At 45.5% G+C, this 18087-nt stretch overlaps 1 protein-coding gene across 2 annotated transcripts in view; it reads right to left on the bottom strand.

The window, feature by feature from the left end:
• Positions 1-2114, bottom strand: part of ddx11 (DEAD/H (Asp-Glu-Ala-Asp/His) box helicase 11) — an 80908-nt gene extending 78794 nt beyond the window's left edge. For both annotated transcript variants that reach the window (XM_043708914.2, XM_043708917.2), the window contains exons 1-2: positions 2037-2114; positions 1477-1620 (exon numbers count right to left, since the gene is read on the bottom strand). In XM_043708914.2, coding sequence (XP_043564849.2) covers positions 1477-1617 — 141 coding nt within the window. In that variant the 5' untranslated portion in view covers positions 1618-1620; positions 2037-2114. The remainder of the gene's footprint in view (positions 1-1476; positions 1621-2036) is intronic.
• Positions 2115-18087: the final 15973 nt, after the last annotated feature.

The following is an 18087-nucleotide window of genomic DNA, read 5'->3' as shown; positions in this document are numbered from 1 at the left end:
CATTAGCTTGTGGTAGTTCCTAAACAAACAACACAACATGCAGAAGGCAGGGGATATAAGAATTACAGTCAATGTGTACAACTGGACTCAGATCAGCATGATCTTAATGAACGGCAGAACAGATTCCAGAGTTTGAATGACCTAATCTAGTCCAACATTCAGAAATGGAATTTTCAAGTTTTAAGAAAGCCTTGGGTCTTGCACTGCATTTCTGAGGATGGCAGCTGAAAAGAACTGAAAATCACAGTGCTGAAGGTATCACACCCGTACAGAACAAACTCAATCAGTCTATCCAGCTGGTCTGTTCCATCTTCTTTGTCAATCCTGCCACCATCAGAAACCTGTGGATGTGTACACCAAGCTCATCATCCACCCTGCCTCATCAAGCCATTTGCTTTACCTTCAAATACCCAGTCAATTTTGTGTATTCTGCAAATTTCCCAATAATAAGACCCACATTTAAGTCCAAATCATTAATATATACATCAAACAGCAAAGAATCCAAACTGAGGCCTGAGGAACATCACCGAAAACTTTAATCAACCATTAGATGGAGATCACAGCAGGTCAGGCAATATCCATGGAGAGACAGCAAGCTAACATTTCAAGTCTAGATGACTCTTTAACAGAGTTGAAGCTCTGATTTGCTGTTTTCAGTACAGATTCCAGCATCTGGAGCAATTTGCTCCTACATCAACCTTTGGCCTTTGTTCCCTGTAACTGAACCAATTCACCACATTCTCCGATATCCAATGGGCTTTACTTTTTCTGACATCTCTGCAATCTATGACTAAGATTCATACAGACAATATCCATTGCATTACCATCATCAATCTTCCTTGTTACTTCTTCAAAAACAAGTTAGTAAGTGACGATCTTCCTTTAACAAAACAATGCTGATCATCCTTGAATAATCTATGTGGTAAAAACAAGGACTGCAGATGCTGGAAACCAGAATCTAGGTTAGAGTGGGCCTAGTAATTTCCCACCAGCAGACTAATCAACCATAATTTGCTCTACCCCGTACATTAATTTAGAATAACTGTACAATGTTTGCAGACCACCATTCTCCTGGCACCACATCTGCAACGAAAGTCATCAGAGGAACTATTTCTAGAAATTTTAGCTTGCTCCCTCTCCATGGATGCTGTTGGATTTGCTGTGATCTCCAGCATTTCTTGTTGTCGGAACTATTCCATTAACAGCCTAGCGAACAATACACCTAGCCCTAGTGATTTATCCATCTTCCAAGCGGTTCCCTTCTTATTAGATTATGGAATGGAAACCAACACAAAAGGACTGGAGATAACCACATCTGTGACAGACAGTAGATTGATGAAGGGCTTTTGCCCGAAACGTCGATTTTGCTGCTCGTCGGATGCTGCCTGAACTGCTGTGCTCTTCCAGCGCCACTGATCCAGAATCTGGTTTCCAGCATCTGCAGTCATTGTTTTTACCTAGTAGATTAAAACATACCGTTCCAGTGGGACTCTCAAATATTCCAATCTTTCCTGCTTCAAGTACATGGTACAGTGCATTCATGAAATCTTCCTGGATTGAGTAGGGCTTGAAGGGAAAAAGGAATCTGGGGGAAGCGTGGGACTTCTCCTCAGCCATGTCCTGCAGAAAAGGAAAATTGTGAAGTAATTGTTGAACAACTTAACTATAAACATCAGCCTGGCTGCAATAACCCTGCGGTTCCCACTCCTGGAACTGATGCTCAATTCACACAGAGTTAATTCATCCTCACATTGAGTGGGAGATCCACCCCCTCAACAGTGATCCACCCAACTGGATCACCCCAATAAGATGTTCCACCCAATAGGACAAGGAGATCCAGTGTGGTGCTGGAAAAGCACAGCGGGTCAGTGACATTCCCGATGAAGGGCTTGCCCCTCAGACGCTGCCTGACCCGCTGTGCTTTCCCAGCACCCCCCCCCCCACACACACTCTCCACTCGGACCTCCTCAGGAGATACACCCGGCCTAGGGCTCCGGGACCAACCCCGACCTCTGCCCCTGCGGCCCCTAGCTCACCTCGCAGATCGCGCCAGGTCCCTGCTCGGGGCCCGGTAAACCCCGTTCGAAGGTCGCGCCAGGAGCAGCCTGGCGGCGGCCGGGTGTGATTGACAGGCGCAGCGGGTCAATCACATTCCGCATAGGGCGGGCCACGTTGCAATGCTAACCAATCAGGGGAAAGGTCTCCTAGATCAGCCAATCGAAAGCTTTATAAGCACTCCGCAAACTGGCCAATCAGGAGGCGCAGTCGTCTGTGGCGGAGACCAATGGGAGAGTGAAGCTTGCCTGCAGACAATGGGCGAGCCGGGGCCTGCCTACAACGATCCATGGGCGGGGCCTGCCTGCTGCAGCGAACGGCAGAACGGAGCCTGTCTCCAACAGCCAATGGGTGAGTGGAGCCTGCCTGCAGCAGCCAATGGGCGAGCGGGGCCTGCCGGCAGCTGCCAATGGCAGGGAGGAGCCCGTCCGCAACAGCCAATGAGCGAGTGGGGCCTGCCTGCACCGGCCAATGGGCGAGCGGGGCCTGCCTGCAGCTGCCAATGGCAGTGAGGAGCCTGTCCGTAATAGCCAATGGACGAGCGGGGCCTGCCTGCAGCTGCCAATGGCAGGGAGGAGCCTGTCCGCAATACCCAATGGGCGAGCGGGGCCTGCCTGCAGCTGTCAATGGCAGGGAGGAGCCTGTCCGCAACAGCCAATGGGCGAGTGTGGCCTGCCTGCAGCTACCAATGGCAGGGAGGAGCCTGTCCGCAACAGCCAATGAGCGAGTGGGGCCTGCCTGCACCGGCCAATGGGCGAGCGGGGCCTGCCTGCACCGGCCAATGGGCGAGCGGGGCCTGCCTGCGGCTGCCACGGCCCCAGCGGACGCGAAACAGAAAAAGCTGGAGCACGTGATGGAGGAGGGTCACGGGACCTGAAAGGTTGATTTTTCTCCACAGATGCTGCCAGATCTGCAAAGCTTTGGTTTTGGTTTTGTTTCTGATTTCCAGTAGACCAAGTTCTTCCATTTTTTTTGATTACTGGGTCTGTGGAGCCAGTGTGTGATGTGGAGGAGCTGGTGTTGGACTGGGGGGGTGGGGTGGGGTGGGGGTCACAGTTACAAATCACACAACAACAGGTTACAGTCCAACAGGTTTATGGGGAAGCACTAGCTTTCGGAGCCCTGCTCCTTCATCAGGCGGTTGTGGAGTATAAGATGGTACAGAATGTATAGCAAAAGGGTTACAGTGACATGGAGCTGTAATTGAATTAGATTAGGTCTTTAGATTAGAATTAGATTTCTTACAGTGTGGAAACAGGCCCTTCGGCCCAACAAGTCCACACTGACCCACCGAAGCGCGACCCACCGAAGCGCAACCCACCCATACCCCTACATTTACCCTTAGCTAACACTACGGGCAATTTAGCATGGCCAATTCACCTGACCTGCACATCTTTGGACTGTGGGAGGAAACCGGAGCACCCGGAGGAAACCCACGCAGACACGGGGAGAACGTGCAAACTCCACACAGTCAGTCGTCTGAGGCGGGAATTGACCCCAGGTCTCCGGCGCTGTGAGGCAGCAGTGCTAACCACCGTGCCGCCCACAAACTTTGTTGGAGAAGTTCAGCCCAATGAATCAGACACCACAAAGGAGGATCACAGAAACTGACAAGAGGTTTATTAAACAAAGCAATGGGAGGAGAAGTATTGACCAGGCTGACACAGAACTGATTCTCCGCACAGGTGGCCTGAATGCTTTTCCCCGAGCGGAAGGTGCGGGCAGTCTTTATAGGGGCACAACACAAAGGTGATAATTGTAAAGCAGTCACAGTACAAATTGTAAAGCCATTAAAACAAAAATAAACTGAATCAAGCATTCGGCAGCAGCCATTCCTTTGTAATTGACACAGGAGATTCCAGCCATCTCCCGTAAGTGGGTGAGAATTTCTTCTAGAGGATTCTTGATTGTATTTCCTGTCCGTGCGACTATGAGTCAACGACCCTTCTGGCATCCAGGTCTGTCCATGGTGTTCCTCCTGCAGGCAAAGTCTTCCGGGACTTCTTGGTCTGCCTGTTGGTTTATGCGGTATCGATTTGAATGGGAAGCCTGCCTATAGGATATTGGAACCACAGTGCTAATCAGGCCTGGGAGCTTTACTGTGAAGACAGTTTGGCAAGAATATTCTGTCCTCTGGGAGTAACTTGACCATGTCTGGTTTCTTTCTTATCCTGTTTGGCCAAGACTGGGGCATTGTGGGTGTGTTCTGTGTGTGTTGACAGGCTTGATTTCTGTGTTACGCAGGCCTGCTTCTGTGTTTCTTATGTGGTCATCCTGTGGGTGGGCAGGGTAGCACAGACTTTTATCTTTTAGAATGGGATATACTAGTTCCAGTTCTTTAATATGTAAATCCCAGAATTCATTTTAAGTTACATTCTCAAAATAGCTTTAGCTTTTCTAACAATAGGATTCGTCTCAGCTCGGACAATGTCTTAAAAGTGTGTGTTTAAAGTCAGTGTTCCAATGTTGTGTGAGACTGATTCTATTTCGACAGTGGAGCACAGATTCTTACAGGGTTTGATGCAGCTTTTGAGCTAAAAAACATGTCATAGAGTCGTAGAGATGTACAGCATGGAAACAGACGCTTCGGTCTAACCTGTCCATGCCGACCAGATATCCCAACCCAATCTAGTCCCACCTGCCAGCACCTGGCCCATATCCTTCCAAACCCTTCCTATTTATATACCCATCCAAATGCCTCTTAAATGTTGCAATTGTACCAGGCTCCATCACTTCCTCTGGCAGCTCATTCCATACCCATACCACCCTCTGTACAAAAACGTTGCCCCGTAGGTCTCTTTTAGATCTTTCCTCTCACCCTAAATTCTCTAGTTCTGGACTCCCTGACCCCAGGAAAAAGACTTTGCCTACTTACCCTATCCATGCCCCTCATAATTTTGTAAACATCTATAAGGTAACCCCTCAGCCTCCAACGCTCCAGGGAAAACAGTCCCAGCCTGTTCAGCCTCTCCCGACAGTTCAAATCCTCCAATCCTGGCAACATCCTTGTAAATCTTTTCTGAACCCTTTCAAGTTTCACAACATCTTTCCTATAGGAAGGAGACCAGAATTGCACACAATATTCCAACAGTGGCCTAACCAGTGTCCTGTACAGCCGCAACATGACCTCCCAACTCCTATACTCAATACTCTGATCAATAAAGGAGAGCATACCAAACGCCTTCTTCACTATCCTATCTACCTGCGATTCCACTTTCAAGGGGCTATGAACCTGCATTCCAAGGTCTCTTTGTTCAGCAACACTCCCTAGGACCTTACCATTAATTGTATAAGTCCTGCTAAGATTTGCTTTCCCAAAATGCAGCAGCTCGCATTTATCTGAATTAAACTCCATCTGCCACTCCTCAGCCCATTGACCCATCTGATCAAGATCCTGTTGTCCTCTTCACTGTCCACTACACCTCCAATTTTGGTGTCATCTGCAAACTTACTAACTGTACCTCTTATGCTCCATCCAAATCATTTATGTAAATGACAAAAAGTAGAGGACCCAGCACTGATCCTTGTGGTACTCCACTGGTCACAGGCCTCCAGTCTGAAAAACAACCCTCCACCACCACCCTCTGTCTTTTACCTTTGAGCCAGTTCTGTATCCTCATGTTGACTCCACTCACACTAATTCCCTCATGTTAACTTCCCTCGCATTGACTCCATTCACATTGACTCCCGTTAAGTTGACTCCTCTCATGTTGACTTCCCTCATGTCGACTCCCCTCACACTGACTCTCTTCATGTTGACTCCCCTCACATTGACTCCACTCTTGTTGACTTCCCTCACATTGACTCCCCTCAAATTGACTCCCCTCTTGTTGACACCCCTCATGTCGACTTTCTTCATGTTAAACCGTCACTGCTGACTACCCTCACATTGACTCCTCTCATGTTGACTTACCTAATGTTGACTTCCCACACATTCACTCCCTTCACATTGTCTCCCCTCATGTTGTCTCCACTCACACTGACTCCCCTCATGTTGACTCCCTTCACATTGAGTCCGTTCTTGTTGACTACCCTCACTGTCTCCCCATCACGATCTGACATGGTGAATCTGGACAGCATTCAACTCTGCCAGTGACTACACATTGTATGACGTTGTTAGATTGTAGATACTGTATATTGGATCTTCTGCATCGCTATTGTATAATCTCTTTCACCTCCTGAAAACACCCGACAGAGTTCATCAAACAAGATTATCTCTTTTGAAATCAGTGCATACTGTTTTTTTTCTCTAAGTATTCATTTGCTCTCTCCTTTAAGTAGTGATTGTTTAATTTTCCTAGCTGATTGCGCATGTGCTGAACTCCTTCTTAAATGTAAGAATTACATATGCTAATTGTCTGTCCTCTGGCACTAAAACTTTATTAACAAATTATTAAGTATGTGTAGTCATGTCTCTGTTATCTCTTCCTGAGATACTTAAAAAAATACAGAGATGTAATCTGTGCAGACAGCAGCATTTTGTCGTCATTGAATTTGATGAATTTATTCAATATATTCTCTATTTTACTTCAAATCTATATCTCCTCACTTATTTCAACATTTAATATCATGTCTATCAGTTCCCTGGTTAACACTGAAGTGAGATGATTATTTCTTTTCCTGCCATCTCTCTATTCCTACCCGTGGCATTAGCCTGTCTATCCCTTGCATGTTCTATTCCCATTTCAACCTTGCTTTTTTAATTGATGTGGAGTAAGTTATCCATGCAAGCATGGTAGCCATTTTGTACACAGCAGGATCCCACAAAGCAATGAGGAAAATGATCAATTGACCTGTGCTTGGTGGTGGTGATTGAAGGCTGCTGACATTTGTTTTAACTGCCAGTTAGATGTAATGAGTCTGCCGAAAGAGTTGTCGATGGTCGGGGAGTGAATAAAGCATTCTTCTGGACCTCTTCTTGCAAGGGAGGCATCTTTGACAGGTTGGGAAAGAGAAGTAGGTAGCTCACAGCTGATGATGAGAAGTGTCTATACATTAATAAACTGGGATAACGTATTGACAATGAAGAGAAACCTGTGGCACCTACGTGCCCTCAGAAGATCTTCTCCTCTCTTTCCCTCCCACTATGTCTCGGTGCAGTCCCAGGATCTGCAGCTAGGGTAGAGGAAGCCTGCCCTACAGTGGAGTCTGTTGATCTTGAAGGTTTGGTCAGGCATTTGTGTTTGCAGTACCCAGCCAATGCAGAGTGTGTCGTGCCAGTATATTCCTGAAGAAGGGCTTATGCCCAAAACATCGATTCTACTGCTCCTTGGATGCTGCCTGACCTGCTGCGCTTTTCCAGCAACACATTTTTCAGCTCTGATCTCCAGCATCTGCAGTCCTCACTTTCTCCCAGAATCATGTGTACCCTCCTTAGGTTGAACTCTCACATGAACATACCGTTTTACATTTAATAAACAGATTTTTATATGTAATAAACAGAATAACCCAGAACCAAGTTCGGTAGAGCTTGAAATCCACTAGAAAAGTAGATTTCAATTTGGATTACAATAAGGAGAGGATTCAGGGTAGATCCAAGATGGTGGTGATCTCGAAGCACAAGTGGGACGCAGTTTTAACCTGCCCTAGCCGGACCACTGCAGTATCCTGGGACTCTGGAAAGGTTGTGGAGAGTCAGGAAACTGTCAGAGAGCAACTTACCTCAGTTTTAGCCATCTAGGAATGCCGAAGAAGGGAGGAGGTACGTCTGAGGCCGGGTCTGCGGCCCAGCCTGCAGGACCGCCAGACTCGATTTCCTCCCAAGTCCTGGTGAAGGAGTGAGATGTTGGGTAAGCAGATAGAGGAGAGGCTGGCCCCGATCTCTATTGTGCTACAGAAACATGAACAGCAGCTGGGAAACCTGGAGAAAAGGATGGATGAGGTAGAACACAGAGTCGCAGTGGTGGAAGCTGATACTGGTTCCTCCAAGGATAGGATCCAGGCCCTGTAGACGCAGGTCCGTAATTTGCTTGACTAGGTTGATGACCCTCGAGAACAGGGGCAGGAGAAAAAATATTTGGATCGTCGGTCTGCCGGAGGGTACAGAAGGTGAGCGGCCGGTGGAATTTATTGAGGCCTGGTTGTCAAAATTCCTTAAGTTGGAGGCTGGAATGAGAAGTTTGGAGATTGAGAGGGCTCACCAGGTCATCACAGCATCAAGAGAAGACCAAGGGAGCTTGGGATCCAGTACTCTCTGAGGTATCTGGCGGTGCTTTGACTCACCTTAGATGGATCTATACATCTCTGACACGTCGGAGAAGGCAAGAGACTTTGTGGACAAATTAACTTAATCTGAACAACTTAGTATGTAAAAATAGTAGTGTTGTTTGGGTATGTCTCTCCTTTTTTAAAAAAAGAGGAAGTCCAGTCGAGGCTTTCTTTTCCTACTTTTTTTATTGGTAATAATCTGGTCTAAATTATGCTTGGGGGCGGTTGGGATGTGTACATTCAATTTCTAAATTATGTCATACCAAAGGATGGGTGGAATACTTACCTTTTTTTTCAAACTGTCTTTGTTCACATTGTCATTTCATGCTATATGTTCTTTCTTTACTGCTTGCATTTGTGGTGCGGCTCTAGCTAGGAGGAGGGAAAATGTTTGCGGATGGCTGGATGCCTACTTACGGACAGTTTATGCCCAGTTCAGGTAATTGAATGACTGGGTGCAGTATTGGCAGCGTGATGGGAAGTTAGCTTTTGGGATGTGTAAATGCCCCCTTTGGTGAGTTCCCTATTCAGCGCCATTGGCACTTTATCTGTTGGTTTGTTTTTTTGATTTTTGTTGCATATAGTCTTTGATAGCTTTGCAGGTTAGTTTATATAGTTTTTACGTTCAATGGATCTTGCGACACCAAGGCTCAATGATTTGTAATTCGAGTCCCCTGTCTCTGGAATCTAAATGTTACTGCAGAAGGTTATGGCTAATGACTTGTTTAAATGGTGTACCTGGAACATCAAGGGGAGTCACTCACCAGTTAAGAAGAAAAAGGTACTCTCGAGCCTTAGAAAGGAAAAGGTGGATATTGCTTTATTACACTTGGATGATAGGGAGCATTTGAAACTACAGCAGAATAGCTTTGATCAGGTTTACTTTTCATCTTGTAATACCAGAAGTTGAGGAGTGGCTTTTTTAGTTAGGAGGAATCTCCCTTTTAAGTTACTAGAGTGCATCAAAGACACACATGGGAGGTTTGTAATCCTCAAAACCCTGATAAACGGGGAAGAATATGGTGTTTTAAATGTCTATTGCCCTCCGGCCCATCCCCTTAAATTTCTGGTAGATGCATTCTCTAAAATGATCAGTCTCGAGCCCCAGTATAATCATTATAGGGGGTATTTTTTACATTGGTGATTGAACCGTTCGTAGGGATCTAATATATTGGCTCCAGAAGTGGTGTTAAAATTACATAAAAATTTGTTGTACACGGACAATGTCCTCATTTTTTTTTTGTCAAACCCAGCACTTTTGGCGCCTTGCCTGATACAATGCATCAGTGCATTTGGCACCTTTTTGGGGTACAAGATTAATTTTGCTAAATCAGAGGCTATGCCTATGGGTGGTCTTATGAAGGGGCTAGGTCTTGAGGGCGAATCTCGATTCCCATTTAAGTAGTCACGGGGGAGTTTTATGTATTAGGGCACATTCATCACTACAGTTCTTGATCGGTTGTTTAAAGCTAAGTTTGTTCAGTTATTTGACAAAATCAAACAAGGCTTTCAAAGTTGGGAGGTATCCGGTTAGATAGTGCTTATTAAGATGAATATTCTCCCCTGTTTGTTGTACCCCATACAAATAGTCCCCCGATTTTTGATGAGCAAATGTTCAGGAGACTGAATGGCTGGTTCAGCTCTTTTATTTGGCATCGTGAGGGGTCCCTTATTAAAATAGTTAAACTGCAATTGCCTCACAGACTGGATCTCCCAGACATTAAAAACTATCAACTAAGCTCGCTTTTATTTTACATGAGTAATTGGGCTTGTGGGGACCCTCTTTCAATATGGTTGGATATCGAAATCTCTCAGGCAATGTGCCCCTTACTAGCTTGCTGTTTTTGGACAAATGAGGACAGTTAAGGAATATTGCCATAACACAATAGTTATCAATACTGTTAAAGCATGGAGGGTAATTCGGTAGAGGGAAGGCAATATTGGCAAAACATCTCTTACACCTATGGTGGGTATGCCGGGGATGATGGATTCAGGATTTAAATGTTGGGTAGTTAGGGGTCTGTCTTGCATGGGCGATTTATTTGAGGGAGACACAATGATGTCCTTTGATCAGTTAGCACGGAAATACGAGCTATCTAATAGGGACCTTTTTTTTTCAAATTAGGGATTTTATTGAAAGACTACACTTTTGACTGATCCCTACAAATCCGACATAGAAAGAAGGGTGCCAGTGCTAAGAGTACATTTTCTGTCAGCACTTTATATCATCAACTGGGGTGATGGCCCCTCAGATGAGTTTGATCGGCTTTGCAGGGTGTGGGAGAGAGAGCTAGGCATTGAGGTCTCCTCACAGGTTTGGGAAGATGTTTGGAAAAACGCAAGTAAGGTATCAACTTGCAATAGAACCCATGCTTTATATCTGAAGATTCTCCACAGGGTCCACTGGATCGTTTATCAAAATTTAAACCAGGGGTATCTTCAACATGCCCCAAGTGCAGGGTTAGTACGGGCACTCTTACCCATTGTCTCTGGTCGTGTGGTAGGCTTTAAACATACTGGGGCGCTCAGGCAGATGCAATGGAGAGGATTTAAGGTGTAAAGGTGAAGAAAGACCCAATCTCTCTTCTTGGCCTGCCCAGTGTGTTGCCTGTAGATGCGCATAAGAAAAAGCTGTTCAACATCCTCACTTTCTGCGCAAGAAAGAAAATCTTGCTGGGTTGGGTGTCCGAAAATCCCTCAGGCCTGTTTGGTTAATGTAAGATTGTTATGGAGCATATCCCCTTGAACTTTCTTACAGGTACACCACAAAGCTGAGAATTTCTATAAGACATGGCAGCCCTTTTTGGAATACCTTGACACAGATTTGTCTGCCACACTAATAAGGGCTTTTATATAACCGTAATGATAGTGCTTTACGAGTCCAATACTTAGAGAGGGCGAACTGGAGCGTATGAATAGGTAAAAAGTAATGCTCTCGATTTTCAAGAGTTAGTGTTTTGCTTTGCTGAGCTATATTATTATTATTTGTTAGTTTGTTGCTAGTTATTATTTATTTAGTTAAGAAGTTTGTTGGATTTTAAAACTTTTTTTATACATTTACACATTTGTACATGAGGGCGGTTTGGGTTTTTTACAGTTTTTTGGTGTTCTTTGTATTGTTTTGAATTATATTGTTTTGAATTGTATTGTTTTGTATTTGTTGCAATATTAAAAACATCTATTTTTCAATAAAAATATATTTTTATAAAAGGATAGGGTTCAGAAATGATTTACCAGGATGTTGCTAGGAATGGGAGGTTTGACTTATAAAATAGGCTGAAACATTTTTCATTGCAGTGTAGGTGGTTGAGGGACATAGATAAGGTGAATAGCAAGGACCTTTTCCCTAAGCTGGGGCAGTTCAAAACTAGGGGGCATGTTTTTACAGTGAGAGGAGAAAGATTTTAAAAGGATATAACGGTCTTTTTCTGGAGTCGCAGAGACTGATAGAAAAATTCAAAAGTTGAGAGTGTGGTCCTAGAAAAGCACAGCAGGTCAGACAGCATCCGAGGAGCAGGAGAATCGACGTTTCAGGTGCAGGTTTTGCACTTCTGAGCCCACATCTCCCCCCTCACCTCTGTCCAAGGCCCCAAAGGATCCTTCCATATCGGACAGAAATTTACCTGCACCTCCACAAATGTCATCTACTGTATCCATTGCACCTGATATGGTCTCCTCTACATCAAGGAGACAGGACACCAACTTGCGGATCATTTCAGAGAACATCTCTGGGACACCCACACTAACCAATCCCACCGCCCCATGGCTGAACACTACAACTCCCCCTCCCACTCCGTCATGGACATGCAGATCCCGGGCTTCCTACATTGCCAAACTGTAACCATTTGACGCCTGAAGGAAGAACGCCTCATCTTCCACATTGGGACCACTCAACCACATGGGATTAATGTGGATTTCACCAGTTTCCTCATTTCCCATCCCTTTGCAGCCTCATCTCAGTCCCAAGCCTTCAATTCGGCACCACCCTCCTGACCTGTCCGTCTTCTTTCCCATCTATCTGCTCCACTCTCCTCTCTGATCCATCACCTCCTCCCCCACCTTCATCTACCTTCATCCCCCACATTCTCAGCTACCTTCCCTCTTTGGGTTGGTGATGTCATTTCCTGTGGTGAAGTCACTTCCTGTTCCTTTTCTCATGGGGTGGTAGATAGGGTCTAACTCAAGGTGTTTGTTGATAGAGTTCCGGTTGGAATGCCATGCTTCTAGGAATTCTCGTGCGTAGCTTTGTTTGGCTTGTCCTGGGATAGATGTGTTGTCCCAATCGAAGTGGTGTCATGAAGGATTAATGGTCACAATCTTTTTCCCAAGAGTTGAAATGTCTAATCCAAGGGGGCATGCATTTAAGGTGAGAGGGGGAAAGTCCAAAGAACATGTAGGCAGCTACTGGGGTGGTGGTGGAGGCAGATATAATAGGGGCATTTAAGGGACTTTTAGATAAGCACATAAATATGCAAGGAATGGAGAGACACCATTGTAATCACCGTGGGCGGCACGGTGGCACAGTGGTTAGCACTGCTGCCTCACAGCGCCAGAGACCCGGGTTCAATTCCCGCCTCAGGCGACTGTCTGTGTGGAGTTTGCACATTCTCCCGTGTGTGCGTGGGTTTCCTCCGGGTGCTCCGGTTTCCTCCCACAGTCCAAAGATGTGCAGGTCAGGTGAATTGGCCATGCTAAATTCCCCGTAGTGTTAGGTAAGGGGTAAATGTAGGGGTATGGGTGGGTTGCGCTTCGGCGGGTCGGTGTGGACTTGTTGGGCCGAAGGGCCTGTTTCCACACTGTAAAGTAATCTAATCTAATTATAAAAAAAAAGATGTGGGCCAAGGGCAGGTAAAAGGGATTATTTTAATTTGGCGCCACGTTCGTCACAACATCATGGGCCAAAGGACCTGTTCCTGTGCAGTACAGTTCTATGTTCTAATCTCATGATCTGCATTGGGTGTACAGCAAATGGCAGTATCAAAGGTTCAAAGAAATGTCTGTCAAATTGCTGCCTCACAGGAAGTACCTAGCTTCCTAGGCCATCATGTGTGAGGAGGTTAAAGATTGTAATCACTAACTCATTCACAACTCTGCTGTCCACATCCTGTCTTAAGCAAAGTTTCTGCTTTCCCATGGCTGAGCCATGCTGCCCTCTATTCCTTACCTCCCATCCCCGCCTGCCTACTCATTGAATTTTTGTGTGAAGATGTTGTCTAGAAATACTTCATGAGCTCACCCAGCAACACCTCCAATGTTCCATTTCTTCACATCTCCTGTCAATTCTCTGGCTTTCTCAGAACCTCCTACCCACTGTTCCATCAAAGGTGTCAGTCTTGTCTGCCTTCCCCACTCTCATCCATGTCCCCTCCTCTCTAAAATTCCTCTCCGCACCTTCAGACATCTTTGATTTATTTTATTTTTTTCTTCTTTTCTATCTATCTTATTTGTTCATGGGATATGGGTGTCACTGGTTAGCCAGGATTTGTGACCCATCTCTCTCAGTAAGACTAATTATCTCTTTTTTCTTCCTCTGTGAAACACTCTGAGTATTTTCCAACTGAAAGACTCTTAAAATGCAACCTCTTGTTCTCTGATTTACATGTGCATAATGATGTCTTGCGAAGGGTATGGGAGTGTTTATACTATCTCTGACTCCATTCCATGACTTAACTAGCACTTTCAGGGGGGGGGGAGACCATCAGTCATGTGAGTATCCTAGTTTGCTACAGAAATATGACTTGTTATTGTTATATCAGTGAGAAAGTCTAGGTTTATAAATTGGATAATGACAGAATTCCCATCCTGACCATGGATCATTCTTTATCACTGAGGAGTTTTGTCTGTTCAAAGCGGAGGACCAATTTTAAGCCTGCACTAATGGTGAGTGAGCATTTAACATTTCCCAGATTACTTAAGAACAGAAGAAACAAGAACCTGATAAGTAAGCGATAGGAGAGTGAAGGTAGGAAGTGATAGTGACAGGTTGGTTGAAAGGGTGGAGCGGGTATTTGGGGAGGAAGATGAACAAGTAGGTCCAAACAAGAGGGTGGATCTGATATCGAGTGGAGGAAGGGGAGATTTGGAAGCTGGTGAATTCAGTGTTCGTGCTGTGTGGTTTGAATCATTAACTCACTCTTGAGTCATTTGGCAGCTGCCTAGAACTTTGTTTTTGACATATGGATGGATGACTTGTTGTCTTTGATTACATGAGAAGAGTACTCGAACCACAGAATCCCTAAATGTGGAAACAAGCCATTTGGACCAACAAGTTCACCCCAACCCTCTGAAGAGTAACCCATCAGACCCATTCCACTACCCCATTACTCTACATTTACCCCTGACTGATGCACATCCCTGAACACTATGGGCAGTTTGACATGATCAAATCACCTAACCTGCACATCTTTGGATTTTGGGAGGAAACTGGAGTACACGGGGGAAACCCATGCAGATGCGGGGAGAATGTGCAAACTCCACACAGATAGTCGCCCAAGGCGGGAATCGAACCCAGGTCCCTGGTGCTGTGAGGCAGCACTAACCATTGTGCCACTCCAATTGACCCAGCCTTTCGTCATAATACAGCTCTATCATTACAGGGACCAATCCAGTCAATCTTTCCTGTATCTCCTCCAATTCAAGTATATTGGTGGGCAGCACGGTGGCACAGTGGTTAGCACTGCTGCCTCACAGCGCCAGAGACCCGGGTTCAATTCCCACCTCAGGCGACTGACTGTGTGGAGTTGCATGTTCTCCCCGTGTCTGCGTGGGTTTCCTCCGGGTGCTCCGGTTTCCTCCCACAGTCCAAAGATGTGCAGGGCCAGGTGAATTGGCCATACTAAATTGCCCGTAGTGTTAGGTAAGGGGTAAATGTAGGGGTATGGGTGGGTTTCGCTTCGACGGGTCGGTGTGGACTTGTTGGGCCGAAGGGCCTGTTTCCACACTGTAATGTAATGTAATCTAATCTAATCTTTCTTCTTGCATGGATTGTATGCATTTCTGGAAAGGTTCTCAATTGTTCCCCATCACATTTTGCCCTTGAACTGTGTGGCTTGCTAGGCCACTTCAGACGGAAGATAAGAGTCAGCTGTGGGTGAGGAGTTATATGTAGACAAGACTGGGTAGAGTATTAGGGTAGGGGAATGTGTCTGGGTGGGATACTCTTCGGAAGGTCGGCGTGGACTTGTTGGGCCAAATGGCCTGTTTCCACACTGAAGGGATTCTATGATTTGCCTGGCCCTACCAGATTACTCATCTAATGTTATCACTATAACACTGCCTTAGAGATATACCCTTCCTTAAGTGTGGTGAACAGAATTACACACAGTATTCCAGGTGTGGTCTCACCAACGTCCTATACAATTTCAGCAATTCGATTCTCTCCACGTGATATCAAGAACCAGTTGGAGACATTGGAGACTACAAAAGGTGTGGGCTTCACAACATTCAGGCAATAGTACTGAAGACATGTGCTCCTCTAGCCAAGCTCTTTCAGTACAGTTACAGCACTGGCATCTCCCTGACTAGGTGTAAAATTGCCCAGGCATGTCCTGTACACAAAAAGCAGAACAAATTCAAACCAGTCAATTATAACATCACCAGTTTACTTTCGATCATCAGTAAAGTGATGGAAGGTGTCATCAACAATGCTCTCAATCTCTTCGAATAAAGATCGACAAGCTGTTTACCTTCCTAATTGAATGTGTACCGACTTGACAGGTGCCTGAAAGTTGTTTATCTGAGTTTTTACCTGGTGGGTAAGGAGATTAGTCACTGCCACTGGTGTTGTTTTTGTAGATCTTTTAGGTTCTGATCCCATCTGTGGGATCTGACTGTCATTTTAACTGGAATCCACTGCGGCTTTCCTGCCAGGGGAAGGCAGTGGGGAAAAGGATCTGGGGCAGGAGGTGCTCCATCAGTTGGATGGCCATTTGGGGTCATAGCACTGTCTGTCTGTGCTTCTTCTAGACCCACAGGCCTTTCCTTCCAACCCTGGATGTGAAACCCCTTTCAAGTCACTGACCAAATCTTAGAGGCTGTTTTGGCTAGGTCCGAGTTCTTGATGGGATTTTCTGCTGCCAGCCTAGCCAGTTCTCCCACTATATCCTGTTAAACTTGCCTCTTTAACTACTACCCGGACCAGATGGCATGCGTCATGTCCAGATCCAGCCCCATCTTACCCATGGCCCAATCATAGAACAATTCCTCACTGCCAGGATATCCTGATATGAACCAGTATTCCTGCCCCCGTGTTGTCTTTAAAAGCCCTGTGTGCATCTGGATTTGTGCACTGGCATTCTGAAGCTGGCTTTCTCATTGACAGACAAGATCTGGACATGGGGAGGAGGTGAGGATGGCACCATGATTCTCTTAAAGGGACTTGGAAGTCTGGTGCCAATGGCAGGCTTCTTTTCCAGTGTCTCTTCCTCACCAGGAGACAGGGCCGTGTGAGGAGGCACCCAGTCAGATGCAGGCCCCCACACACATGTCCTTTAGAAGTCTCCACACTGGACATTACAAAGGTGGCTGGATACTCCACATCCATGGGTGATATAGTGGCTCAGTGGTCATCACTGCTGCCTCACAGCATCAGGGAGGCGGGTTCAATTCCAGCCTGGGGTGACTGTGTAGAGTTTGCACACTCACTTTGTGTCTGTGTGGGTTTACTCCCACAGTACAAATGTGTGCAGGTTAGGTAACATATTAATGTTAATGACGCAAGTTGGGCCATAAATAAGGAGATTAGAGATCCGAAGAACATGGAATAAACAAAAGGAACATCTCACCAGCTCCTGTGGACTGGTGCTTTTGAAATGTGTTTCCCCAATATTATTTCCTTCACCTTCACATCCATATTTCTTTGTCTGTCTGTATCTATCTGAATATGTGATCAGGAGTTTAAGAAAGGGTTAGAGCTTCAGCAAATATGTTGGTAATTTACATTTTGTTTGTCCGTTAGAATTGATTAATTTGCAATAAATAGTCATCCATGTTAAGTGTAGAAACCTAATCAGTGTCTTCTGGTAAATGGAATCCATTAAGCAGGTAAATTGGCGGCTTTGATTAAATCTTGAAGCTTTCTTGACATTCCTAGGAGTAGTGGGGTGTCTATCAGCACACTTTCCCAACCCAGTTCCCATTTGAAGTTTAGCTCAATACCCATCAAAAGTCAGCAAAGTACCTCAGAGTGTGCATTTGTCCACCACTTCCCATCTGGAGCTAAACAGAGTTGACTCTAAGGCAGATTTAGGTTCCGTTCATATTAGGTTACAAAGTTTCCCTTAAAAAACAGAATTTGGCATAATTTATTTTTCAATGGCAAGGTCAGGAATGCCTGATGTGTGTCTGGGCATGTTGAATTGTTTTATTAGCTACCTCTCTCCTCTTGTTACCAACACCACAAATACATCCAATATCTCACAACAAGTTTACCAATCTCACAACAGTACAACCATTCCGGACTGATTTCATTGAACGTAAAGTAGCTTGGACTGTCCTAAGGATATGGCATAGGCGCTAGATACATATAAATTCTTTCCCCTTCCATAAAAAGAGTCAGAGTGAAGTCAATGTCCAGGGCAGGTTTATAATTGAGTGCCTGATGTAATTTCCAAGGGCTAAGAGTCCCTTTGCTCGACGTATTTAAGTTGAATAGGCCCCACTTCATCAAGCAGCCTTTCAAAATCTGTGGACAGTTCTGCAACAGAACCTACTGCCTGTGGCTGGCCAAGTTACCACACTGTCAAGCACCTGTTGCCTAGAAAGGACCTGAGGACTTTGTCTCTCTCCATTAGTGGTTAGCTATAGCTTGGGGATAACCACTGCACC

This window comes from Chiloscyllium plagiosum, unplaced genomic scaffold, assembly GCF_037043375.1.
Source record: "Chiloscyllium plagiosum isolate Xiang-an unplaced genomic scaffold, Cpla_swu_hap1 HiC_scaffold_19, whole genome shotgun sequence".
Taxonomy (NCBI): domain Eukaryota; kingdom Metazoa; phylum Chordata; class Chondrichthyes; order Orectolobiformes; family Hemiscylliidae; genus Chiloscyllium; species Chiloscyllium plagiosum.
Note: the sequence above shows the minus strand (reverse complement) of the source record. Positions and strands in the feature narration are given on the sequence as shown.